Here is a 27285-nt window from a genome sequence, read left to right on the forward strand (position 1 = left end):
ATACTCCAATAAAGATGTTAAAAAAAAACAAAAGTACTTGTTTCTGAATAACCTAACACAGAATATTATCTCTTACATTTCGTCCATTTGATATGCATAAACAATATTCTGTTGTGATTTTAATCTGCATTTCTCTAATGGTGAGGTTAACTTTGATTGTCAAGTTCATCAGGTTTATGTCTTTCTTTTGTCAGCTGCCTGTTCATGTCTTTTGCCCATTTACCCACTGTGGGTTGGTCTTTTTAGTTATTTGTATGAGCTCTCTGTATTAAAAATATTAATCCTTTATCTGCCTTATGTGCCATCAGTATCTTTTTTCATTTGTCATTTGCCTTTTATTTACTTTTTTTAAAGTACTGAATTATTTTTTTCTTTTCTAAATAAAAATTATATATATAGAAAACAAATATATTTAAATAAAAATTATATACATACATATATAATGTCTCCTAGCACCCCTTTTCTCTCCAGAGTTGGTCACCATTAAGTGTTTGGCTGGCCTGTCTCTCATGCATGTCATGCATGCACACACACCTGTAGACATGTACTTATATAACTCATATTAAAGAAAGCACAATTCATGGGTGAATCTGTGAGCCACAGATATTAGACACCCTGTTTCCTTTTAAGATGTTTTTTGCTTTATGTTTATGTTTCAATCTGAATAATTTCTGTTGACCTGACTTTCTATTCACTAGTCCTTTCTTCTACTGTGTACAGTTTTGCTGTTAAACAAATTAAATGAGCTCTTCGCTGTGATATTGTATTTTTAATTTCTAGCTTTTTCATGTGCTTTAAAAAAATAGTTTCCACTTCTCTGCTGAAATTCCCTAGTGTTCAGCATTTTGTCAGTTTTCCCTTAATCTCTTTAACATATTTGTCCTTCTTGGTTTAAATACCTGATCGTTTCTACATCTGTTCTCTCTGTGGGTCTTCGGGTGATTCTTTTTTGCTCTTGATCAGGTCACCTTTTCTTTGTTTACTTGTATTGCAATTTTAGAAGGATTTAACACCAGACATTTGTGTAAAAAAGAGTAGAGACAGAAGTAAATCATATTTACCACCAGAAGAAGGAGTGCCCCTTCTCTTCAGGCTTCTGGTGAGGTGGGCTGGCTCAGTTTAATTTCTCAGTTGAGCTGTGTCTGGATTTGGTTGCAGTTTTGGTTAGATGCACGTGACCCCTTGTTTCAAATGCTTCCCTTCAACAGGCCTTGCGATCTGAGCGCTGCTGAGACTCCAGCCACCTCTGCTTCACAGTCCGGCTGCCAGCTTGGCATCCTGTGGCGGGCTCTCTGCTTTCCAGCCCTCCTGCCACTTTTGGAGGGTTTCTGGGGAGCTCTCTTTGTCCTCCAGCTCAGCTGCTAGCTTCGCGCACCTTAGGAGGTCGCCCTCCGCCCTGCCTGCAATTGCAGTGGGCTGCTGAGGTGCACTCAGTGAGGGCCCCGTACGCTTCAGAGGGATTTGCCACTGGTCGGTACTCAGGCACGGTGAGCAGCTGCCTGACACTTAGGGAAGACCCTGCATCCCTCGGGGCATATCACACAGCTCTCCCGCCTCACTCCCAGCTTTGGGGTGCTTCCTGTGCAACGTGTGAAGACCCACGAGGACGGGTGCAGACTCGCTCTGTGACTGAGGCTCTTGGGATGCAAATCCACGGGATCGGTCCACGTGGCTACTAAGTAATTGCTTGTTTTCTCCATACCCCTGTGTAGAGTGAATCTGCTTCTCTTCCCAAGGCTCTGCGAGGATGAAAGGAGTCATGGGTGTTTTCTCTCTGAGGACTGGCTGGTCCTTTCTGGAGTTTAGTTTATTTGTACCCTCAGTTCTTTGGTGGGTTTCAAACCCCTCTTTTTTTAGCTTATCCTACTTGTTCTCATTGCCAGGGTCAGAATGACAATCTGCTGTGACTTTCTGTATCCTAAACGGATGTAGAAAATTTTGTCAAATTCCCCTCCAGAGAGATCATATCAATTAGTACTCCCACCAGCAGGTTGTTCAAGTTTGGCTACCGCTTTCATTTTAAATTCCAGAAGTTGCATTAGGCTTGTGAAATAAAAAGTCTGCCCTCAAGTGAACTCATATAGTTTCACAGCAATATTTCTGATACTTCAAAATTAGAATTATTGATTGCCAAGATGGGGCTGCTTGGAAAGCAACTGAAAATGTGCATGAAAAGTCTGAAAAAAGATTTCAAGATGGAGACATAAAGACATAAAGGGGTCCCTCTGTGACGCTGGGTGCAGGAGGAGGAATTCCAGGCTGGGTGGGCAGAGGGAGAAATCCTCTTCACCAGCTGATGTGGAGCCCTGCAGCTCCGCCATGTGAATCAGCTGCTTCTGGGGTTCGAAGCGACAGTCAGAACCGCAGAGGGATGCAGGCAGCCACTCCTGCACACCAAGCATCCTTGGAGTTCTTGTGGGAGATTTAAGTCCCTTCTCGCCCAGGCTCTGTGCCCAGCCCTCTTCTGCCTGTCTGTCTTCTCCTGGCTGAACATCTGGTTCCACATCCCGAAACGCCACCCGTAACAAACAGCAGCTCCGTCGTGACCCCCGCCCTAAGCTCCCCGGCTGCCCCCCACCTCGTTGGTTTGTGCTGCTGCCTTTGCGGCACTTGGCACTATCTACCGTTACCTCATCACTCATTTGTCTGTTTCTTGTTTTGCTTCCCCCTCCAGAGTCAAAGCTTTCCAAGAGCAGAGCTTCCTGTCTCATTCATGGCAGTACCTTCAGTGCCTAGAGCAGTGGCTGAAGTATGACAGATGCTCAGAAATATTTTTTGAATAAATGAAATTCCACACCCTTAAAAGTCAGTGTTTGGAAAGGCTCTCTTCTCTCCCTGCCTGCTTCCCTAAGGCTCCCACACAGCCAGTTCTCATGCCCGCATCCCAGCCCCACCCTCTCTGACCTCTAGATTTATGTGTTCAGTTTTCAAATGGACATCCCCACTTAGATACCCCAAACGGAGCTCATTCGCTTTCCCGCCAACTTTTCTCTTCTGTTCCAGGTGTCCATTGCTATGGACAAACACCACCAAACATAGAGGCTTGAAATCGCAACAATCGTGTATTTTGTTGACAGATCTGCAATATAAGTGGGTCCCAGGGATGGCTTGTCTCCGCTCTGTGCACGTCAGAGGGAGAGGTGCCAAGGCTGGGGGCGACTTGACATCTGGGACTGGAACCACTTGGAGGCTGGCTCCCTCGAATGGCCAGCAGTTGGTGCTGGCTCTTGGCTGGAAGCTCAGTTGGGGCCGTTGGCCAGCCACCTACACGTGGCTTCTCTGTGTGACTCCTTGACCTCCTCACAGCATGGAGACTGGGTGAGCATCTCAGGACCAGCCAGAAGCTGTAGTACCTTCTGTGACTGTGTCTTGGAAATCACGTAGTGTCAATTCTGCTCTAGTCACAGACTCATCCAGATTTAAGGGGAAGGAACATACGCCCCACTTTTTGATGGGCAGAGAGTTAACACGATATCGTAAGAGAAGCACGTGTGGTGGGGATCTTGCTGTGGCCATCTTGGGAGATCCCATTGGCCACGTCGTCCGTGTTTGCTTTCTCACCGCTCACCCAGCCACCCACGCCAGGTACACGAACTTCATTCATCCTCTTCTCCTGCCTCACCCGACACGTCAAATCAGAAGGTTCTGTAGACTCTACCGCCTCTATTTTAACATCTCTTTTATTCATCCCAGCTTTTCACTCGCCGACCATCACATTAGTGTGGACCTCACTTAAGACCTGTCTGAGCTGGCTCTAATTACCCAGCTTCTCTTATACCGTCACTCTCCTCCCCTTTCTGTTTCTCTCCCATGTGAAACCAGAGTGAAGTTTAAGAATGAAAATCGGGTTGTGTTATCCTCTCGATGACAGTCCCGCTGTAGCATCCCGTAACCAGAGCACAAAGCCAGAGGACAGGACCGCGTGCCTTGGCTCCTGCTGACTTTCCCAGCCTCCTCTCCTGGCTGGTGCCCGCTCTGCATGTCCCCTCCTGGCTGTCCTCCACAGCAGCCCCACTTCCAGCCCCTCTCGCTCTCAGGGAACACAACATTGCAGTGGAAGTGTCACTCTGTCCTCTAAGAAGATTTTCCTGAGACCCTCCTCCTGTCACCCCAAACCAACCACTCTATGTTCTGGATCTCCAGTGTATCCCAGTTAAGTAAGCCCCTCCCTGCGGGAGGCCGTGGGCATCGTGAGCTGAGCCATCCCCAGCACCGGGCACAGGCCTCGTGTGTGCACGGTGAGCAAGCATCAGGGAAGGTGGGTATCAGTGACGGCCAGCACAGCCCCTGGAAGGATGGCGGTGGTCCCCAGGACCCGCCACGCTGCTTCTCCTGAGGTTAGGACCCGTAAGGTCTTCACGACAGGTGTGGGCGCTGGTATCTTCTCTGTTACCGCCTCAACCGGAAGGCAGCTCAGCCATCCTACAGCTGTGAGAAGATCCCTCACTGCCTCTGGGAAGGTCCACGTTGGCGCTTTGAATCCATCCTCTGGCCCAGGTCACCCCAAGACTAAAGCCGTCACTGTCCTCATGCCAGGAAGCTTCCATAGCTTGATAAGAAATTCTCATTTAAAGGGAAATAACTAGAGCCATCCTCCCCTAGCTTCTGCTGTGAACAGTTTGACAAAAAATGAGGCAATGTTCGAGACATTTAACGTGTCCAGAATTTACTATGTAAGACAAAGGTACTAAATGAACTATGATCACCAGGCCTTTGCAATCTCATTAATAGATATAAGAGATTTACCAGGCTACCATGGTTCTTAGCCTCCGCTTTACCTAGTAGGTTATAAAATATTGAAAGGGACTAATCACGTCTTCATGTTTATGATACCGATGGGCACCATGAGTTAATTTGTAGTTACTGTGTTTGTCTGTAGGGTGTCAGCTGCCCTTTGGTGACACAGGGACTCTGGGACCTAAACCATTACAGCTGGGACCCCTTTCCCCACCAGGAAGTGCAGGCGCCCTGCAAGCTCATTAGAGAACTAAACATTCTTCATTATCCTTTAGTATCCAGGGATTCTCACCTCTTCCTTGTCTTTGAAAGGAAAAGGTTGTAGATTTAAGAATTACATGTTTTTCCCTAAAAAATTGGCAAGGGGATGAAAAGTAAATATGATATTTTGAAGATTTATTTGAGACAAAATTGATTCTTAACTAAGTTTTATTTCAATATCCATATTTTTCACTTGTAGTGACATAGGTCCTTTATAGGGAAGATTATCTTTGCTTTTTTTTTCTAATGTTATTACTATTATTTTATATTGATTGAAATTTCAGAGGTGCAACAAATGACTGCAGATTTGTCATTGCGGGTCATCTACTTGTAAACCTAGATATTGTAGAAGGAATACTGTTTAGAAGTTTGTTGGATTCTAGTACACAGTGAAATGCTTTTTATTGTCTTAGCTTTAAGAACGTTTAATAAATAGCTGTCTCTCTTTTATAGCCACAGCTGTTGCAAATCCAATACTGTCGTCCTTAGATGTTAAACGGATTTTATTTCAAAAAATTACTGATAAAGGAGATGAGTTGAAGAAAGCCTTTCACCTGCTCGACATCAGTAACAACATGACGGTGACAAAGAATGAACTGCGAAGAGTCATCACAACCTTCCTGCTGCCTCTCACGAGAGAACAGTTTCAAGATGTGCTGGCTCAGGTACAGTGCGGAAAAGACTCAGAATCACCCAGTATGGAGGAGGGGATGCAGTATATTACAGGAGCATGTAACCTCGTCTGGCTTTCCCCCACTGTCCCAAATAGAGTTTTGTTTGTCACAATTCAATTAAATTCTGGCAGGTGTGGGACAATTATCATGTGCTTGGGTCATATTTTGTGTGTAGCACTATTATAATTATATTAGTTTATTTTTTAAGGCTTCCATATAAAGAGTATTTGATCAACATGTATTTTGAAACTTAGTATTTGCGTTTGTTCTTACCTGAAATGGTTATTGAGCGTCTACTGTATGCTCAACCCAATGCAGAGTAATCAGACAGTTTTCAGCTATTATTTCTTCAAATATTTTTTTCTACCTCTTCTTCTGCTCTCTCGGACATTTTGGTATTGTCCTCCAGACCCCCGAGGCTCTGTTCATTTTATAAAATATTTTTCCTGTCTATCTTTCAGATTGCATAATTTCCATTGATGTGTCTTCAAATTCACTGACTCTTAGCATCTCCATTCTGCTATGAAGTCCATTCAGTGAATTTTTAATTTTAGACATTGTATTTTTCAGTTCTAGAATTTTCATTTGGTTCTTTTTTATAATTTCTATTTATCTGCTTAGATTTCTTGGTTTTTCTTTCAATTATGAGCATATTTCTTTTGACTAGGTTGAGCGTAGTTAAAATAGCCACTTAAAAGTCCTTATCTGGTAATTCTAACATCTGGATCATCTCAGGGTTGGCCTGCTTTAATTTTTTTTTTTCTTTCAGAAGGGTCACATTTCTCTGGTTCTTCATTTTTGGGCATATTTGGATAATATCCCAGACTAGTGCTATTCAATAGAAATATAATGTGAGTCACATAAGTAATTTTAAATTTTCTAGCAGCTACATTACAAAAATAAAAAGAAATAGGTGAAATTAATTTTAGTAATATTTTTATTTGACCAAATAAATATATCCAAAATATTATCTCATTTCAACATGTAATCACTATTTAAAATTGGTAATAAGATATTTTACATTCTTTTCTGTGTACTAAGTCTACAGAGCCTGGTATGTACTTTACACTTACAGAAGACCTCAATGCTGACACTAAATTTCCATTGGAAATACTTTATCTGTATTTAGATTTCATAAAATTTGCTCTTGAAATATTAGATTCATATACCCAGTCATTCCAAACTTAAAAGTTTTCCCAAAATGGAGTTAATTTTAGAATTTAAATTAATTACCATTAAATTTAACAAACAGTTCAGTTCATCAGTTACCCTAGCCACGTTTACAGTGCTCAGGAGTCACATGTGGCTCTGGCTGTTCATTAAACAGTGCAGTGCTAAACGTCACGAATGCTGTGCTGTGGCGACTCTGGATTCTGTTATATTCCTCCGAGACTTTTGATACTTTTGCTTTGACAGGCAATTAACTTGCAAATTCTCTCTCACCTGCAGTGGGCAGTCGTTCATATCTTGATTCAGCTTGTTGGTCTTTTGCTGGGACTCTTGAGCCTGACCTACACACACGTGGTTCACGCGCCAGCTGGAAATGTGGGCAGAGTGTGTACACAGAAAGCGGTGCTCCTCCTCTTTCAGGTTCCTCTCACATTTTTAATGGTTGTGGTTGCTTTGGGTTCAGTGTGCTGGCTCTTCAGGCCAGAAAGACAGTGGGTTTTTTTAGGGCGTGGGGTTTACCTGCTTTGTGCTGGGCACTGACTGTGACCTGATCTTAGGTTCAAAGCCACTGAGAACAGGAAACTCCCTCCATACTTGTCCCTTCTTCTAAAGTTTTAAGTTCCTCCAAAATCTGCCTGCTTTCTTTCACTCTTCAGAACCTTTAGAGTGTTATTTTTTGTATTTCGACAGAGTTTATGGATGTTGCCTGTGGGAGGTTAGTTTTTTGAGAGCTTTCTCTGCCAGAACTTCTTCTGCTTTATTGTTTTTAAAAAAGCAATCACAAAGTCACAGACAAGTTGGAAGTATAGTGCAAAGAACAATTTTCTCTTTCGTAAGCCATTTGGGGGTAAGCTGCTGCATTACCTCAAATATTTCAGTGTATGTTTCCTTGAAACCAGAGCCCTGTCCTATACACCCGCAATCCAGCCGTCATGGTAAGGACAGTAATGTCAACTCAGGTCAGCGGTCTCAGCCCCAGGCCCTAGGTCACAATCATGCAGTGCATTTGGCAAGTCTCCTGTAGCCTAGAACACTTCTTCAGTCTTTCCTTAGTCTTGAGGACCATAACACTTTGAAGATTGCAGACCTGTTATTTTGTAGAGTATCCCTGACTTGAGTTATCGGATGTTTCCTGACGACTAGATTCAGGCTTGCATCTTTGGCAGGAATGTCACAGAAATGATGCTTTGCTCTTCTCAACGCTTTTATGAGCTTACAGGTGACTTCAGTCTGTCGCATTACGGCTGATGTTCACTGCAGTCACTTGATTAAGGTGGAATCTATCAGACCCATCTGTCTGTTTCATGGTGGAGTGCCCTTTATCCACTTTGCAATTAATAAGCCTTTTGTGGGAGAAACTTGGAAACTATGCAGCTATGCCATTCCTCACCAGGCTTTCCTGTGTTCATTTATTGCTTATGCGTTTGCGGGGGCTCAGGACCTCCTGTCTTACTGAGTGGGCTATGGTCCGTTACTTTCATTGTTTATTTTGATGTTTCAGTGTCCCCAGTATAGCCAGTAGGAGCCCCATCATGCTGGTTTCTGTGTCCTTTTGACATGTCCCCATCATTCTTTGAGCACTTCCTTACTTTCTGATACAAGATATCATAAACTCATCTGTACTTCCCTTGCCTCGGTCCCAGAATCATCCGTTTCTCCAAAGAGCTCTGGTTCCTTTTAATGGAACAAGGTATCCAGAATCTGGGCTCTGAGTATACCAGAGCTGCTCATTGCTCCAGGCCCTCTAAGTGGGCAGAGCCCTAGAGGACATATTCCATATATAAACATATATACACATTTACATACATTTACATCTACATGTATTTCTATATCAATCTATATATTGAAAACCGTGAGTTCACACCAATACCACCAATTCTAACCCAGTACCTCAGGGTTCATTGTAATTTTCTCACTTTCTATATTTGTAACTACCGTTTCAGACAATGAGCCACTTGGCTTCTGTGTTCTGAGTATATTCACTTATTTGATCAGCCTCCCTGGCATGTGACTCATCTCCCATGTCCAGCACCTCCACCCCCAGGTGGATGCCCTCTTCCTCCGACCGTGCTCTGGACCACGGTTCCCCCATGTTGCAGACGCCACTTTTGTCTGCCCCATCTAGTGACTGTAGGACTGAATTGTGAGGGAACAGACGTGGAAGGAGGGAAGGGGAGGAAAGACGAAGAGCTTTTCTCTTCTTCTTTTAAAAAATGTTTCCGCTTTATTCACTTCCAGCAGTTCACAAATAGTATATATTGATTCTTTTACGTATCACCTTTTATTGTACCTGCATTTTAAATAAAAGCTTTATTAATATATAATTTACGTATCATAAAATTCACCATTTAAAAATGGACAAGTTCCTGGTTTTTCATATATTCACAGAGTTGTGCAACCATCACCACCATCTAATTCCAGAACATTTTATCACCCCCAAAAGAAACTTTGTATTCATTAGCAGTCACTCCCCACTCCCCTTCCCCAGGGGACATTAATTAATTAATTAATTAATCCCAGACATCCATTAATCTATTGATACCTTAAGTCACAATAGATTGCCTATTCTGGACAGTTCATAAAATGCAATAATACAATATATGATCTTTTGTGACTGGCTTCTTTCACTAAGCATAATGTTTAGTTATGCTAAACATCCGTGTTATAGCATGAATCAGTATTTCATTCCTCATTATGGCTGAATAATATTCCACTGCATGGATACACCACACTTTTTCATCAGTTGATGGATCTTTGGGTTATTTACACATTTTGGCTTTTGTGAACAATGCTGCTGTGAAGTTTCATGTACAAATTTTTATGTGGACATAGGTTTTCACTTCTCTCGGGTACATACCTAGGAGTGGAATTGCTGTGTCATATGCTAATGTTCTCTTGCTTTTAAAGAACCTTTGTCCTCACAAATATCACATCAGTTTCCTCATAACCTTGATTTAACTGTTCCTTTCTTTATACCAAATGGAAAGTTAAAATATTATTTCCTGCTGCTGTCTCCCTATATTCATGATCTAATCTTAATTTAAAATTTTGACAGCCTTCCCAAGCTAATCAGCTATGCAAGAAGAGGAAAAGTACAGAAAATGTGAAATGTGTATCCGTTTTTTAAAAGCTACATCTGTTTTTAAAAGAAGTCACTGAGAACTGTAGAACTTCAGAGACTTTAAAAAACAGGTTCTGATAGTCTATCTTATAATAAGGACGTTTTTCTAGAACCTTGAGCTCCTGTGACCCTCCTGTATAAACCAAGGAGACTGGAGTGTGGTGCCTTTTCAGGAGGCCAAGTTCATTGGGAATGAAGGGCAGGGCTTCTCTTCTTAATCCCTGGAGTTCACAGTGTGTGTCCCTTTTCTAGACCTTTTAATGACTAATTCATGTGGTGATACAAACTTTCTTTTTCAATAGTTAATATAAGCCTAACTGGAAATATATAAAACAGGTAAAATATTTCATGGGAATCTCACCCTTAAAATTAGAAAAGAATTTTCCAGTTATAGTGAATTTACTTTAGCTTTAATTTTATTTCAAGAACCATGTCAAGAATGTTTGAACGTCAGGGAGTTTTGATGATTGATCAGGGCAAGAGTGATGAGGAGGGATTGCTTGTAACCTGCCCTATACCTTAGTTTCATTAATAGTAATACAAACTTTTTTAAAATGTGGCTTCAGTCTCTGAATATTAATATAAACATTTTAAAAGAAGTTGAATTGGTAAATAGATTCCAGAGAAGCAAAACTAAGTTCCCTTCTGGTCCTGGTGGTTGTGCTGGGTTGGGGAAAGAGAAGTCTTTGAAGGTACTTATCAACATACTGGATGTGGATTTATAAACTACACTCCCCCAGCCCCAGTCTAAGAATTGCTTTCAGTGATTCATCAGTGGACGGTTTTGATTCTCCAACATTTTTGCCAGAATAGCAAATACTGGAGAGGCGATTTGGGTTGTCTAAGCGCTTAGTTTTGGAGACCAGTCATTGCAAATGTGTATCTGCCACATTAGAATTTGCATTAGACCATAAGTAGCAATATGAAATGTGACAAAAGCTTCAATAGATTTTTAAAAATTTTTATTTATTTATTTATTATTTATTTTTGGCTGCATTGGGTCTTCGTTGCTGCGCGCGGGCTTTCTCTAGTTGTGGCGAGCGGGGGCTACTCTTCATTGCGGTGAGTGGACTTCTCATTGCGGTGGCTTCTCTTGTTGCAGAGCACGGGCTCTAGACGCACGGGCTTCAGTAGTTGCAGCATGTGGGCTCAGTATGTGGCTCGCAGGCTCTAGAGCGCAGGCTCAGTAGTTGTGGTGCACAGGCTTAGTTGCTCCATGGCATGTGGGATCTTCCTGGACCAGGGATCGAACCTGTGTCTCCTGCATTGGCAGGTGGATTCTTAACCACTGTGCTACCAGGGAAGTCCCAGCTTCAATAGATTGATGGATTTTAAGGCAGGGTGGTTAGTGCAGTGAGATGAACTTGGGCTCTGGAGTCACAGATTTCTGTGACTAAATGACTTAATGGCAGTGCCATGCAGGGAGGTCACACCTCTGCTCTGTGAAATGTGGAAAATTTCAACCTCCTCAGAAGGTAGTTTGGGGCTAAATGAGTTAAAACCAAGAGCAGTGCCTGTAACCATTTATAAAGTATGAGCTCTGCAAATGTAAGTTTCTTCCCTTCCATGTTAACTCTTATCACTACCAAGACCAGGAGGGCATCCAGTCTGGGAAACTGCACGTTTAATCTGTTCTTGCCCTTCTTCTGTAAAACTAGGGAACCTTTGAAGTGTCTATCCAAATTATATCTACTAAAAAATGCCCTATCAGAAATCCCAGTCCTGGGTGTCCTTTCCAGGAAAAGGCTTCACAAAGGCCCACCCTGTGAGCCACTCTCCCTCTGGGCCCATTTCCTAGTTATACATGTTTTAAATAGCAAGGAGAAATTTGTCCTTTGGGGAAGACTGAGATAACCGTGTTAGGCTTTGAGGCTGGAACTTTAAGGGCTAAGTACATATCAGACTTGGTTGCATAGGCTTGGGAGCCACTCAGATGTATGGGAGCCATTCAGCTGTATGGGAAATTGTACTTTGTATATTTGCATGAAGCTTAATAAAATATATTTATATTGATTATATACTTATGTTAATTTTAATTTCATAATGCTTTTTTGGGGGAAATAATTATTTTCACTTTTAAAAAAATTTGACTTTTTATTTAAAAGTAATTTCAAACCTCCAGAAAATTTGTAAGGATAAGAGTGGTACAAACAGTAGCCGTATACCCTTTACCCAGATTTGACAGTTGTGAACATTTAGCCTCGTTTGCTTCTCCTGTGATCTTTCATTCATATATATATGCAAACAATATATATGAAATACACAATGTGTACATAATTTTTTTCCGAACCGTTTAAGAGGATGTTGCTTATATTAATGGTTCTTTAATTCTAAATACTTCAGTGTGTATTTCCTTAAGAATAAGAACTGTTCTCTTACATAATCACAGTACAGTTAACAACTTCAGTAAACTAAACATTGAGATAATAATACTTTAATTTAACCTACAGTCCATATTAACCCACTTGACCCAATGATGCCCTTTATAGAATTTTAGATTTGAAAATGATTTTTTTCTACCTTAAAATTATATGAATGTACAGTAAGTGCACATGACACTCAGAGGGTAAATTGTGCTGTGGCCTCAGACTTTTGGGAAATATATATATATATATATATATATATATTTATACGTATACACATATATAAAATACATATACATATATAAACTATATATTAGAATATATTTCTCTTAATTTTACTTTATCTTTTAGATAGACCTAGATTTTAGGTAATTTTGTAGACAACTTGTTGGCTTTTAACTGAGACAGCCTGGCATTCTGGCCTTCAGGCTGCTTGTGCCTAGTTTGCTGAGGGTGCATGTCAACTCAGACACCTGGATTGAATAGCTGTGAATGTTACTGGAATGCCCATCCCACTAAGAATATCCTGCCTTACATCATGAAACCTGCCGTGCTGTCCACCGCTTGGATCTGAATTCTCTAATGGGCTGTTATTCTTCCTGTTTGGACGTAGGTCCCCCTCACCAGCTCTGGTGCCATTCCGTACCTTGTATTCCTGTCCAGATTTGGTGGAATTGACCTGAATATAAACGTTATAAAGAGGTAAGTTTTTTTTTCCTCATATGCAAATGTGAAACTTGGAACGATAAGAAATAGGACACAAGGTCATTAGAGCTAATCATGTCAACAGATATAATCCTCAGTCAAAAATTTTATTTAGAGAAGATTATAATGTCTAAGTGGGATATATTTCAGAATAAGAAAAAGAATATTGTATTAAAAATGGAAACATAGCAAATTAAAACCAGACTAACATATTTCATATGCAACACATTTCAGATTTGGAAATAAGGAATTTAAATTTTTTTTTTTTTGGCTGTGCCATGTGGCTTGCGGGATCTTAGTGCCCCGACCAGGGAATGAACCCGGGCCCCGGCAGTGAAAGCGCTGAGTCCTAACCACTGGACTGCCAGGGAATTCCCTGGAAATAAGGAATTTAAACTTTGAAGTAGAAGTATTAAGATGCCAAATTTTAAATTTGTTTGTTTTTATACATTTTTAATGTCTTTCATTGGATAGTGATCATATTTTGGTAGCTAGAAATGAAATATTTTAAAAAAGATCTTTGTATGAGCTCCTCTGTATTTCATAATTGTAGCATGAGCATGAAGCTCATTTGCTTTATGTGCAAAACGAGAGAGTTAAAGTCTGAACTTTAATGTCTCTATCAGCTGTAAAGTTCTTTGATTCTAGCGTATGATGTAGGAAATATTGTTTTAGTAAAAAAAATTATTTACTCAGATTATCTGACTCTAGATGGGTAAGCTTCATTTTCTCAGGAATTGTGTAAACAATTATAAGATAATTAAATTTGGTTCTGAAATATTAGCAAATTTTGGTATTACAGCTTTCGTGATTGCATCCATCCTGGATGCAGCTGAGGTGTAAGACTTAGTGCAGCAGTGTGGAGCAGGGAGGGGGAGTTGATGTTCACTGGGTGTAGAGTTTCAGTTTTGTAAGGTGAGCAAGTCCCAGAGATCTGTTGTACAACAGTGTGAATATGTTAACATTACTGAGCTGTATATTAAAAATGGTTAAGATGGTAACTTATGTGGTTTTTTGTTACCACAATTAAAAAAATAAAAGAATTAGTGCAGCAGCTCCAACAAGAATGACAAGGGGGGCTTCCCTGGTGGCGCAGTGGTTGAGAGTCTGCCTGCCAGTGCAGGGGACACGGGTTCGAGCCCTGGTCTGGGAAGATCCCACATGCCGCGGTGCAGCTGGGCCTGTGAGCCACAATTACTGAGCCTGTGCGTCTGGAGCCTGTGCTCCGCAACGGGAGAGGCTGCGGTAGTGAGAGGCCCGCGCACCACGATGAAGAGTGGTCCCCACTTGCCACAACTAGAGAAGGCCCTCGCGCAGAAACGAAGACCCAACACAGCCATAAATAAATAAATAAATAAAATTAAAAAAAAAAAAAAAAAAAAAGAATGACAAGGGATTATCCGCTCCACGATGTGGGACTTCTTTGTGCTCTGATCAGTTGATGTTCCATAAGTGGTGAACTAGGATAACTTCCAGGCTCATTCAGAAGGACCACTGGTCATTTTATAGGCTCTATATTCATGCTCTTGACTTAAAACCATCCACATTTGTGGAATAAGTAATCTAGTTTGAATATTCTTTGCTGAAAAACTCAGCAGTTGGAAAAGCTACGAGCAGGAGGGTTCTTTTTTGCTTTTGTTTAATTGTGAAACTTCAGTCTAATAATTTGAGATGAAAAGTATCATAAGTTACTTCCTTAAACATAAAAGACTAAATATTTAAACTAAATTTGAAAGATTTCTGACTTACACACGAAGCTAAATTCTCTTTATTGTTGAAGACCACGAATTATAGTGAGTAGAAACTTCTCTTTCTAGTACTATGGTAGGCTGCCTCCATGAAAAACACTTCCACTGAAAACAACTAAAATGATGGATAAAAGGTAAAATATTGTAATATATTACTGAGCTGGCAAGAAGGTAATTCTCAGAGGCTAAACATGCAATAAAAATTGGAATCCAGAGAAGGGAGGTTTCTATAAAGCCAGTTTTTACCCTGAAGGTATTGGCCAAATCTTGGTGAATTTGTGTTTCAGTTTTGTTGGCTATTTGGAGTGAAGGGGACAAGAGTCAAAACCTGCAGGGTCTGCCCAAGGTGGAGAAACCTAAGAGAAGACCAGTATAGGCACAGTTGGGACCCCTATACCCTCTTGTAAGGATAATCTACAAAATATAAACCTGCATCACAGAAGGGCACAAGGAAACCTACCAGTTTCAACACTGGCATTGGGTGAATAGGGGAAAAGTTGTAATCACAAGTCAATTCATGAAAATCTGTGTCTAAAATAATGCTACCTGTGTGGTCTGAAAAGTCTCAGGCTAGGAATTTACTTAAAACTGGTACTGGACTGGGTGTGCCCTTCTGTGGAGGAATACATCTACAACATAGCCCTTAAAGAAAACCACAGATAAAGTGTCACACAAAAAAACCTTGAAAACATATGAAGAGACAAAGAATGAGGACCACAAACAAATGGAAATCATATCCAGTGGAATCAGATCTCCAAACACTTGGGATATTGGAACTATCAGATACAGAATCTAAAAGTAGTGTTTTAATATCTTTAAAGAAATGAAAGAGTGGATTCAATATATGAGTGCAAAACAAGAGGCAATTGAAGAAGTACAAAATGGAACTCTTGGTATTGAAAGATACAATCATTATAGAATAAAATTCAGTGGATGGGTGAAAACAGTGGATTCAACACAGCTGAAAAGAGCATTAGTGGAGTGGAAAATAGATCTGAAGATATTATCCAGAATGCAGCACAGAAAGAGAGAGAGATACCAAACATGGAGAACAGGTATAAGAGACATGGGAGGTGGGAAGAGAAGGCCCAACAGTACTTCTTACTGGATTTCCAGATATGTAAGAGAAAGAGTAGGACAGAGATTATATTTGAAAAGGTAATGGCTTAGAATCTCAAGCCAGATAAATAAAAAGGAATGCCTGTCTAGACATATCACAGTAAAACAGCAGAACATCAACATCAAAGAGAAAATATTAAAGGCAGTGAGAAGAAAAAGGGAATTGACTTCAGAGGAGTGACAGTTAGACTGACACTGATGTCTCAACAGGGACAATGAAAGGTATGAGATTGTGGGTAAATGTCTTCAATGCACTGAAGCTAAAATATTTGCCATCCTAGAATTTTATACTATGTTTGTAAGAATGAGGATGAGAACTTTTTCTGTGGGAACCCCTGGGACCCTCTCCTCTTCTTGCCATGGAATCTGCTCATCCACTGGTATCAGAGTATTTGGAAAAGGAAGACACATCTGGCACCTTTGCCTATGGTGTTCAAGGTTACTTTTCACCTAGATCTTGTATACTCTCTTCACACTGACTTGTATGAAAATGAGGCAGCCTGTGCATTGAATTATCCGGTCATTAGACTTGGGCTAAATCTTAGGACATTGACAGATTTGTAGCTCAATTTCGCTGAATTGGTGGTGGGGGAACTTATTATTGTGGTCACAGCACTTCCCTTCTGGAAATATGGTTCAAGAGGTCATATTTTGTATCAGCCGAAACTTGATGCCCTTGACAGCATAGAGTGAACACAACACAGAAAAGGTATGCCGTCTGTTCTGTCCTGGCCATCTCAGCCTCACCAGAACTGTCTAATATGAGGAAGTTACTGAATGTCCTATGGTGGTTGATTAAGTTGGAAGCAACATGAAGATTAAAGAGGATATTTTGCATCAGAAGACATTTAGAACCTGGAATGATATCAAGAAGTCTATGCCTCTGAGTGTATGAGAGCTGGTAAGGACAAAATGTGGAACTGCTCTTGCATCTGCCATGGATGACCTCACATCACCTGTAATAATGGCAGTATCATCAATAACCCTTCAGAAGCATCCAAGGAATTATTCTATTTAAAATGAGTAAATTGAACCTTTGAGATTTGCTTCTGATGGACATGTCGAACATTTCTGCTTATGGACCAAAAGTGTTTCCCACTTCAATAATCCGTGTGGCACTCAGCACAATGCTACCTCCCTGAAGAATAACTACAGCCTTCCACATACAAAGCAATCGAAACAGATCTTAGCAGAAGATTTTGAAAGCTTTCTGAGCACCATACAGAAAGATTCACGACGGAGTTCTGAAGAACTTACTGAAGAGCCTGAGAATTACGTTGAAGCAAAATTCATTCACAAATATGTGCAGGGTGTCAGTGCATTGTTTATAAGGCAAAGCAACAAGAATCAAACAATTTTTCCCTGTACTTACATCCAGTTTCTTTAATTCAGCATCAATATTTCCTTCATTCAAATATCAACCTTTAGCCATACGTGGCATATATTACAACTAGCTGTCACCTGTGAAAACTTATCGTTCACTACGGCTTAGACATGAGGTAGAACACAACCGACCTTCCTGTGTAATGTCACATTTCAGACATCAACATGTAGGGCCAACTGAACTATGGAAGAGTGTGTAAAAGAAGAAAGAAACTGCATGGATCTTATTCTAATAAGTTAAAAAAACAATACACATAAAAAGGAGACTGTGGACTGTGTCAGATTCGGACTGATGCCCTGTTTCCCTCCTCTCCCTGACTTATTAGCCATTTTGTGACCATGTACTTTGCCCTCAAGTCTCAAATCTGATAATTGAGTTTTTGCTCTCTTTTTCTATTCTAAAATCTTCCCTTGGGGGGCTTCCCTGGTGGTGCAGTGGTTGAGAATCTGCCTGCCAATGCAGGGGACACGGGTTCGAGCCCTGGTCCGGGAAGATCCCACATGCCACGGAGCAACTGGGCCCGTGAGCCACAATTACTGAGCCTGCGCGTCTGGAGCCTGTGCTCTGCAACAAGAGAGGCCGCGACAGTGAGAGGCCCGCGCACCGCGACGAAGAGTGGCCCCCACTTGCCGCAACTAGAGAAAGCCCTCACACAGAAATGAAGACCCAACACAGCCATAAATAAAAAAATAAATAAATAAATTTATAAAAAAAAAAAGAAAAAAATCTTCCCTTGGTTACCTGATGACCGTAACCAGCTTTATTTGTCCAAGTTTCTGGGGCTTCATGTCCTCCCTCCCTCCTCCTACAAAGTTTCTAAGTAGATCTATTATTGCTCTGACAATGCTGAAAAAAGCATTCATTCACAGGACCATGTATTGCAACATTCCTTGGCCAGGCCAGGTACCACAAATTCAAGTAGATAAAGCAAACAACAGCGGTAGAACATCCGTCAACAGAGCAGATGTGAAGTTGACTCTAGGCAGGTAGCCTGGGTAGGTTGAGAAAAAAGGAGGAAAGAAGGCTTTTGGCCAAGAGAAGCAGGATTTGGAGGGGAAAAATTGTTTACTACAAAGAAACAAGCAGCTAAAGGAACTCCAGTAAAGGATCCGATTCAAATAAAAGAAAAGAAGCCTTCTGCATAACATCTTGAATTTCTGTGCCTCTAAAGGTCAATTCAGTCTGGACGGCTTCTTTGAATTTCTGAAGATTAAAGACATGATAGAAGTCACTGAGGAACATTTTAAAAAATAAAGACGGAGGGTGAAATACAGACATTTCAGACAAAAACTGAGACAGTTTACCTCCTACAGATCTTGACTAAAGGAAATCATAAAAGATATGCTAAATGGCAGAAAGCAAGTGATCCTACGGTACCCGGTACCCACGAGGCCCTCTGGGATCCGGCTGGGCTCTCCGACAGGCGCTCTGCTGCTCTCCTCTTTCTCCACTGCGTCCCCTTCTTGTAGCTCCCATCTTAGGGCTTTTGACTGGTGGTCCCCCAGTGTCCACAGTGCTTCTCCCCCAAATAAAGCTGTAGGTCACTCGGCTCACACCCATGAAGTTAACACACGAATGTGATTTTTCTCATTCTAGAACGTGAGCTCCACGAGGGCAGGCAACTTTATCAGTTTTATTTATGGACGTATCCCAAGCCCCTAGGACCATGTTTGGCACATAGTGGGTGCTTAATATATATTTGTTGAATAAGTGGATGGAAAAACAGCAACGACAGCCGACAAACGACACGTACAGCCAGCAACCTGAATGACTCTCGCAGACATAATATCTAGTGCAGGAGGAAGAAACATACGAATGCTTCTGTTCATATGTGAAGTTCAAAACCAGGCGAACTGAACTGTGTTGTTTAGGGATACATACCTAGGTGGTAAAATTATAACAAAATAAAAGTAAATGATATCTTAAGTGCTAAGAGGAGAGGAAATATTATGGTTGGAGAAGGGCAAATGGGGGCCTCTTTGGTTTGGCTTTAATTCTTGATTTGAGTAATTGTTAAACAGGTGTTTGCCTTAATTGTAAGTAAACTATGCATATGTACTGTATGTACTTCTCTGCATAAAGGTTATATCTCATAATAGCAATTTAAAACTCAATGAATTTAATAAATGTATTAGACACAGCTAAAGAAATAAGTGAACTAGAAGATCGGTCAGAAAACATTAGCCAAAATGTAGCAGAGACATAAAAGATGTAATTAGAGCTCTGTAAAGAGAGCAGTGAAGGATGGGACAGGTAATAGCCAAAGAAACAATGGCTGAGGATTTTCCAGAACTGATGAAAAGTGCTATCCTGCAGCTCCAAGAAGGCAAATCTCAAAAAGGATTTAAAACGGGTGGGGGCAGAACCCCAAAGACCAGGAGATCTTAAAGGCAGCCAAAGGACAACATTTACACAAAAGCGACTTCTGAGTTGTAACAATGGAAGCCAGGTGAAGAGTGGATTAAAAACTACGATGTGTTGGAAGAAAATCACTGCCACCCTAGAATTGTGTATCTAAAGAAAATATCTTTCACTGTTTTAAATATTGAAGTAAAGACATTCTCAAACAAAAATGGATTTGGCCCCCAACAGGCCCAGGAAGAGAAGCTCTAATGGTATACTTTAGGTAGAAGGAAAGTGATCCCAGGTGGAAGGTTTGAGATGATGCAAGGAGGGATGCCGAGGGAAGATGGCTGAACACCTGGCAAGTACAGGACACACTCATGACTGTAGGGAATACTGACGGCTTCTGGAATTTAAAAATAGGATAGAATTAGAACACATGATAGTAGTAATATATAAATTGAGAGGAGGGACTGGAGTTAAATGTTCTGGAGTTGTTACATTGTCCAGTCGGAAGATGAAAGTTCTGATTAACTTGAGTCTTTGAAAATTATGCTGGTTGTAATTTCCAGAGCAGTTACTACAAGTTTAAAAATGGAGTGTATAACTCCCAAACTTATAGAGGCACAAAAATGGAATGATAAAAATGGTATCAACCCCAAAGAAGGCAAGAAGCAGCAGAATAGGCAGGACAAATAGAAATCCTGAATATATCAGTAATTATAATAGATATACCACTTGAAAGACAAAGATAACAAATAGTAAAATCCACTAAGAGAAAAACCTAAACATAGTTTTATAGAAAGGTTAAAAGTGAAAGGATTTAAAAAGACATACTCTTCAAATAAATACTAATCTAAAGAAAGCTGGCATCACTAAGTTAATATCAGACAGTAGACGGGGCTCCCCTGAGGCAGATACTGAGATGGAGTTTGGGTACACACTTCCCTGTGAAGGGAAGAGGACTGGAGCCAGACTGGGCAGAGGAGCTGCCACTGGGGCTGAGGAAGCCTTGACCAAATGCAGAGGAGGGAGGGAGGGGGCTGAGGTTGGGAGGGGCGGCCTCCTATGCCCCCTGGGGCAGTGGCACTTCTCCATTTCTTCAGCTGATGGTGGGCACACAGCTGTAAAAAGCCAGGTATGTCTGATTTTTATTCCTTAAATCTTAAACATATGTTACAAATAGTGTTTTGTATCTCTTCAATACATAATTAAAACCATATTAAATATATTACATTTAACACAGAATCATAAGGCTGGGTTCCTGGTTTCATCTTTAACTTGGGCTCAGCACTTAACCCCTCTGAGCCTGTTTCCTCGTATGTAAAGTGAAGTTAATTTCGATTTAAAGCGCTCTGGTGGCTTCCCCTTCCCCAGTGTGAAGTCCAGACTCCTCATCACGGCCCCCGCGCCATGGCGCTGGTGTCGGCCTCCATCTCTGGACTCACCCCATGTTCCTTGGCCCTGCTTGGTGGGCTCTGGTCCCCCTGGCCTCCACAGTAGCAGCCCTGGGATGTGCCAGGCTCCTGCCGCCTCTGGGCTTCAAGCTGCTGCGTGTTCCCTTTGCTTTGCCTGGAGAGCTTTTCCTCCGAGAGGCTGGCTCCTGGCTCGTTAGCTTGTGGGTCTCTATTCAACTGCCCCGTCGTCCACCCCATCCAGGAGAGTGGGCCCATCTCACCCCAGGGTCCAGCCTATCCCCACCTGCCTTTACTGTCTTCACAACACTTGTTATTACTTCAGCTTACATTACTTATTTGGTTGCTTATGTCCTGTCCGTCACTGTCACTAGCATTAAGCTTTTTCAAGACTGGGAACGGTGTCCTGCTCGGCACCACGCCCAGGCCTGCGTGTAGGAGGCACTGGATAAATGCTGTGACGTGGCCTCAGTTGTTCTTTATCCTCATGCTAGCCCTACGGTTAGTTCCAAAGAGAGGCTCTGAAGCGGTTTATAGATACACAGGTAATGCAAAATCAAAAATAGTTAATAATAGCGAGTGGAGACAGGGGGCTGGTATAGACACACGTCCGTCCTAAGCCCTTTGCAGAGGGGCTCAGTGCGCACCGCGGGGCGAGCGGGAGACCGCAGGGGTCAGAGCACAGTGCCACAGCCGAGGGTTAGGCGTGGCCCGTGAAGCCAGGCCACCTGGGTCTGAAGCCGGTGCCTCGGCTTCCCCATGGTGACCTCTGGCTCCCCCAGCCTCCTCTGGGAAGCGGGATGGCGGTGGCCGCTAGCCCATGGAGTGAGGCTCATGTGAGACGGGGCCTGGCCTCCGTGAGGGCTCTCTGCGTGAAGGCCGTAATCACTCCATTCCCACCCCACCCCAGGAGGAGTCGATGTCGTGTGTCATTTTACAGATGAGGGACCCGAGACACGGAGAAGCTAAGTAACTGGTCCAAGTTCACGCTTCTGGCAGACGGTAGTGCGTAAGAAAGACCTTGCATTTAAAAATACGTAATTTAGAAATTCTTAAAATTTTGATCTCTGTGTGTCCTATGTAAACATTAATGTAGTTAAAACTATATTAATGTAGTTAAAATATTTTAACAAAAGATTTTTAATTGTTATCTTTAAGGGGAGGTGAGAGTGAAATGAATTGCTGTCGGACATTAAAAGAACTCGAAGTCCAAGTAGGAGAAAAGGTAATAGAGAGCTTTCAAAGTTCTTCCCCCAATCCCCACCCTTCGTCAAAAGTAATTGCTATTTTTCTGGAAAAGGCAAAACTATGGAAAATTTAAAAGTTTAGTAGTTGCTAGAGGTTGAAGGGCAGAGGGTGGAGAGAGAAGATGATTTAGGTGGAAAGCAGATTTTTAAGGAAGTGAAAATACTGTTTGATACCATAATGATGGCTACGTGTCATTATACATTTGACCAAACTCATAGAACGTACACCAAGAGTGAACCTTAATGTAAACTAGGGACTATGGGAGATTACGATGCATCAATGAAGGTTCATCAGTTGAACCAAATGTCCCACTCTGGTTGGGGATACTGATAATGGGGGACACCATGCATGTGTGGGGACAGGAGGTATATGGGAAATTGCTGTACATTTCCCCCAATCTTGATGTGAACCTTACACTGCTCTTAAAAACAAATTCTTAATAAAAAAACCCAAAATGCCAAAAAAAAAAAAGTAATTGCTAGCAGAGGGAGCTGATGCAGAATGAGCTGTGTTTTGTCGTCTGCGTTCTCATGCCTCACCCAATAGATCTCACACGAAAGCCTGTATTCACATGACTTCGCCTGCTCGGATGGCATCCTTTTTGATGAACGACACCAGCAGAAGTCCCGGAATATTAATTACTTTTGTATTAGCTTTAGATCATTATTAGTAGGGCTGCCCTTTTGGTTTTTGTCTACGACTGAGGCAGGGTTTTCTTTAGAAAGAGAAAACTACTGCTTTTCAGCAGTAAATGCCAATCAAGAGCGGCGTGGTAAAAATAACCGGTGAAACTCAGAGCGATACATATTTAAGAATTGAGTAATTTAGCCACAAAAGCTATGACGTGTGTTTAGAAAGGAGCATATAGCTCTGTTCCTGTTTGCTGATTGTGGGTAGCTCTCACGGCACACAGCTAGGGAGGGAGGAGATGCTCACGGCCTTTGGGGGCTGGAATCGGACCCGTTTTTAAAATGCATTTGAGCCTGTCAGTTATACGGGCAGTTTGAGAATCATAGTTTAATTTACTTGATTCAATATGTTGGTTTGCAATGTGACAAATTTTCTTTCCTTTTTGAACTCTTCTGAGATTGTCAAACATTTCAAAATCAAAAATAGCCAGAAACCCACAAAATGTTTGTCTAAATTTCCCTGGCTTATGCCATTAACACCAGAAAATTCATCCTAGTGTGATAATTTTTTAGCATTATGTGCCCCTAAAAATCTACTTTCACTATAGTTTATATTAGTAGGAACCCTGGTGTAATGATTTGCTGCTTCTATTGTGGTTCATTTGTTATTCTGTAAGAAATATGAAATATTTGTAATTGATATGTAAGAGATATTATTTATGGTATATGTCTTTAATTTGTCCCTTCACAAACTTTGTTAATCATGAAATTATCCTAGGAAAGTCAGCTGTTTATGACGATCATGCTTTCAACATAGATGGGTCAGTAATGCAACGTTACAGTTAGGGGAGGGGAGGGACATGGGCCTAGCTTGTAAGTTACTGAAAGTGAGGCTTCGAAGAGGAAAGCTGAAGGGGAACTCCACCACTGGCCGCCCTTTCATCTCAGTCCTTTTTCATCCTGGCCTCCTTCCCGTAGAAGCCCCCTCACTAAGAGTGAGTTTAAAGCAGCACGGTTTAAACAGAAAGGTGACGGCGAGAGGCTGAGGAGTGGGTGATAAAGGTAACGCCTGACCACAGGGCAGCTCCGAGGCTTTCTCTGCCGTGCAGTCTGGCCAGCACAAGCTGCAGCCCCAACTCTACCTGCCACCCTGGCGCTGGGCAGGCAGGTGGCGTGGACGGGCTCTGCCATTTACCAGCCGGGTGGCCTTGGGCAAAGTCCTTGTCATTGGGCTTCTTCATCTGCCTGTGGGGATAAGAACACCCATCTCACAGTGCTGTTGTGTGGCTTAAAGGTGTCCAGCGTAAAGCACCTGGAACACTTAGGGGATGCCAGCTATCACCATTATGGTTATTACTACAGCTTCCTTTGAAGTATAGGTAGGAACTTAAATGAATGTCATCCCTTCCCACCGACCCCAAAGTAAACAGAACAAAGCAAATCCACTCCTCAGCTGCTGGCTGTGTGCAGTAGCATGTTTCCAGCTACAACTCTGGTCCTGCAAACGGGCCACACTCAAACACTGGAGACAGAGAGGAACACCTAGCGATTAGTAAAAGAAGGCTGTCTTCAGACATACATTGTCACTGCTGGGCGATCTACACAGTTTGGGAATGAAAGATGCTAATTCTTTTGTTTTAAATATAAGTCCACATGGCTTATTGGAGCCAAGAAAGCATGCAAATGTCTCTCTGAATTTTGGGAGCCAGACTTTGCTGAATGTGTGTGTGGTCTAGCCTTCGTAAACCAACAAGTAGTTAGCAGTTGGCACCCCAAACTGCCCGAACCCCGGGGCTTGGGTTTCCTACTTGTTTTCTTCTGCAGTGAGCTTGGTCTGATGGCTGGTTCCTCAGCCTCGCCCTAATTCACGTGCACTTAGACCTTCCAGCACGTGTTCACATTCACGCTCCTTGTTCAGTCGAGACCTTGGGCTTCCTGAGTCTCGTTTTCTCCATCAGTCGAGGGGAAGGCAGACCGGGTGGTCTCCGGGGCCCATCTCCCCGTCCTTTGGTGATTGTGACCCGTGGCTTCACGTGAAGAGCCTGCTGTCTGCGTCCGTGGGGCCCCAGGTGGTCCTCAGGGTGTCGTCTTCAGGCTCCCGCTGGTCCCAGTTCCTGCTTTAATCTGCACTCGGGTTCCACCCCGTGGGCGCTCTGAGTCTGACGCGCAGCTCACTTGCCCTCGCCCTCTTGGCCCCGACTTTTCCTTGTGTCACAAAGAGGACGGCGCTTCCCTTTGGCTCCTCTTCTGTGCCTTCTACGGGGCATCTCCTTGGCTGCCCTTGAGTTCTCTGGTCTTCAGGTTCCTTGCTCTCTTAATCTCCTGGGAGGCAGAGGGAGTTAGTGGGAAGGAGGCGCACCTGGCCTGAAGTCTCACCTCTGCGGTGGCCCACGGGCCGGGGGCAGGTCTCCCACTGCTCTGAGTTTCCCCGTCTCTGAAGGCAAGACAACAGCACTTACCCGTCAGAATGATCACGAGAATGAATGAGAATAATGTAAGTGACGCCCTTGCATACAGGAGATGCTCAATAAATACTCGTCCCTTCCTCTACCCATCAGTGAGGCTGGTCCTCCCCGTCAGGCGCTCCTGAAACCCTTCCTGTGGTAGCTTTACCCACCACCAGGTGGTGCCCCGTCAGCCACCGAGGTGTCTGGTCGTCCTACCCGGTGACAAGCAGAGACCCCCAACTGAGCTGAGATAATAAGGAACTTCTCATCTCGTCTAAGAAGTCCGGAGGGAGGGCAGGTCAGGGTCTGCTCACTCACATCTCCTCCGGTCACCAGGAGGTGGCCAGCATTCCAGGCTCGACATGCAGATACTGCGATGTCAGATTTTTTCCAGCATGCTGTTTCTTCCACTATGACTCTTTATAAACACGGGGAAACTTCTTCCTGTGACTCACAGGCCAGGATTTTGTCCCCACCCAAGCCAGTCACTGGTGGTGGCATTGGCCGCTGCAAGCAGCCTGGACCAACCCTGGTCACTCCCTGGTGTGGTGGCTATGCTCCCTCCCCTTAGGCACGGGGCCACCCAGGGGGTGGATATCTGAACCAAATGGAAAATGGAGGGTTTCATTAGAAAGCGAAGGGGTTAGAGGTCAGTGGATTTGGAGAAAGTGACCAACAGTGTCTGCTTCAGCCTCGAAGTAGAAGGACCCCTGGCTGGCTGGGCCTTAATCCTTTGGACACTGGTGTAATTTTTTGGATCTTGCCAACTCTGATAATAATGAGAGTTAGCACGGATTGAGCACTTACTAGGAGCTGTTCTAAGTGCTTTACTGTGTTTACGTATTCAATTTAGGCAGGTGCCCTTGTTATCCCACCTTGATATGGAGGGAAACTAGAACAGAGGCTGAGCAGTTGGGCCAAGTGTGCGCAGCTCGGGGGCAGAGGAGCTGCAGTCCCCGCCTTGGCTGCTGGCTCCAGGGTCCTGGCTCTTAACTGCAGGCCACCCTGCCTCTGGGAGGACCCTTTAGGAAAGGCGGCGGCACTTACTCTGCCTGCAGCAAATGTGACTCTTTGTTACGCCTGGAGGTGGACCCAGCGCATCGCATCGCAGAGAAGCATCTAATGAGTGGAGGTTGTTTCCTAGCCACAGGGTCATCTCTTTGTCCGTGTAGCATCTACTTCAGATTTGGGCATTTCTTTCCTTTTCTGTCTCTGGCATCCTGCCCTCCCATGCTTCTTCCCAACTCCCCAGACGCTTATGCTCCTGCCTGCCCTGCAGGGCCCCAGCCCCGTCCTGAAGCCACAGCACCGTCCGAGGCCCAAGACTTAGGTTCTCCACGTGCTTCAGGTGAGGAATCTGCCAGGAAAAAAGGACTTAAAGCAAAGCTTCCATGTGGTTCCAGGTTAACAAAGTTTGGGTCTTTTTACTCTGTTTTATCTTTTGTCAACTCCCCACATGAGGGTGAGGTGGAAGTAAAAGAAGAGGCTAACAAAGGAAGAGAATCTCATCTTGCCTCTTGAGGTGAGGGGATGCTCATTGTAAGCCACGTCCGGAGAATTGCCGAGACACAGGAAGCTATTCTGACATCAGAACACAGCGTGTGTTTAGAAGTGTCATGACTAGTCTCCTCCCCCAGCATGCAAAAAAAAAAATTGTTTTAAATTGAAGACTAGAATTCAAGAATGTGCAATTCAGTTAAAGACATTAAAAAAAGGAAAATAAACAAACACACCCAAAGCCCCAGGCTGTTTGCTCTCATACCACATCACTGCCCCAATCAGGGCTGCTCTTTTAAGCCTGGGATGATGTCAGAACATCTGGTCTACCCAGTCAGCCGTGACTAGTGTGTCTGTTGGACACCAAGTGACACAAGTCGTTATGGGATTACCCCGGTGCCTTGGAGTTGTGTAGATGCAGCCT

At 42.9% G+C, this 27285-nt stretch overlaps 1 protein-coding gene across 1 annotated transcript in view; it reads left to right on the forward strand.

Moving 5' to 3' along the window:
• The window catches only part of EFCAB6 (EF-hand calcium binding domain 6), a 252788-nt gene that overhangs the window by 30475 nt on the left and 195028 nt on the right, over positions 1–27285 (forward strand). The window contains exons 4-6 of the mRNA XM_082420556.1: positions 5452–5663; positions 12940–13028; positions 22199–22265. Coding sequence (XP_082276682.1) covers positions 5452–5663; positions 12940–13028; positions 22199–22265 — 368 coding nt within the window. The remainder of the gene's footprint in view (positions 1–5451; positions 5664–12939; positions 13029–22198; positions 22266–27285) is intronic.

Source organism: Balaenoptera physalus, assembly GCF_965194825.1.
Source record: "Balaenoptera physalus genome assembly, chromosome: 13".
NCBI classification, from domain to species: Eukaryota; Metazoa; Chordata; class Mammalia; order Artiodactyla; family Balaenopteridae; genus Balaenoptera; species Balaenoptera physalus.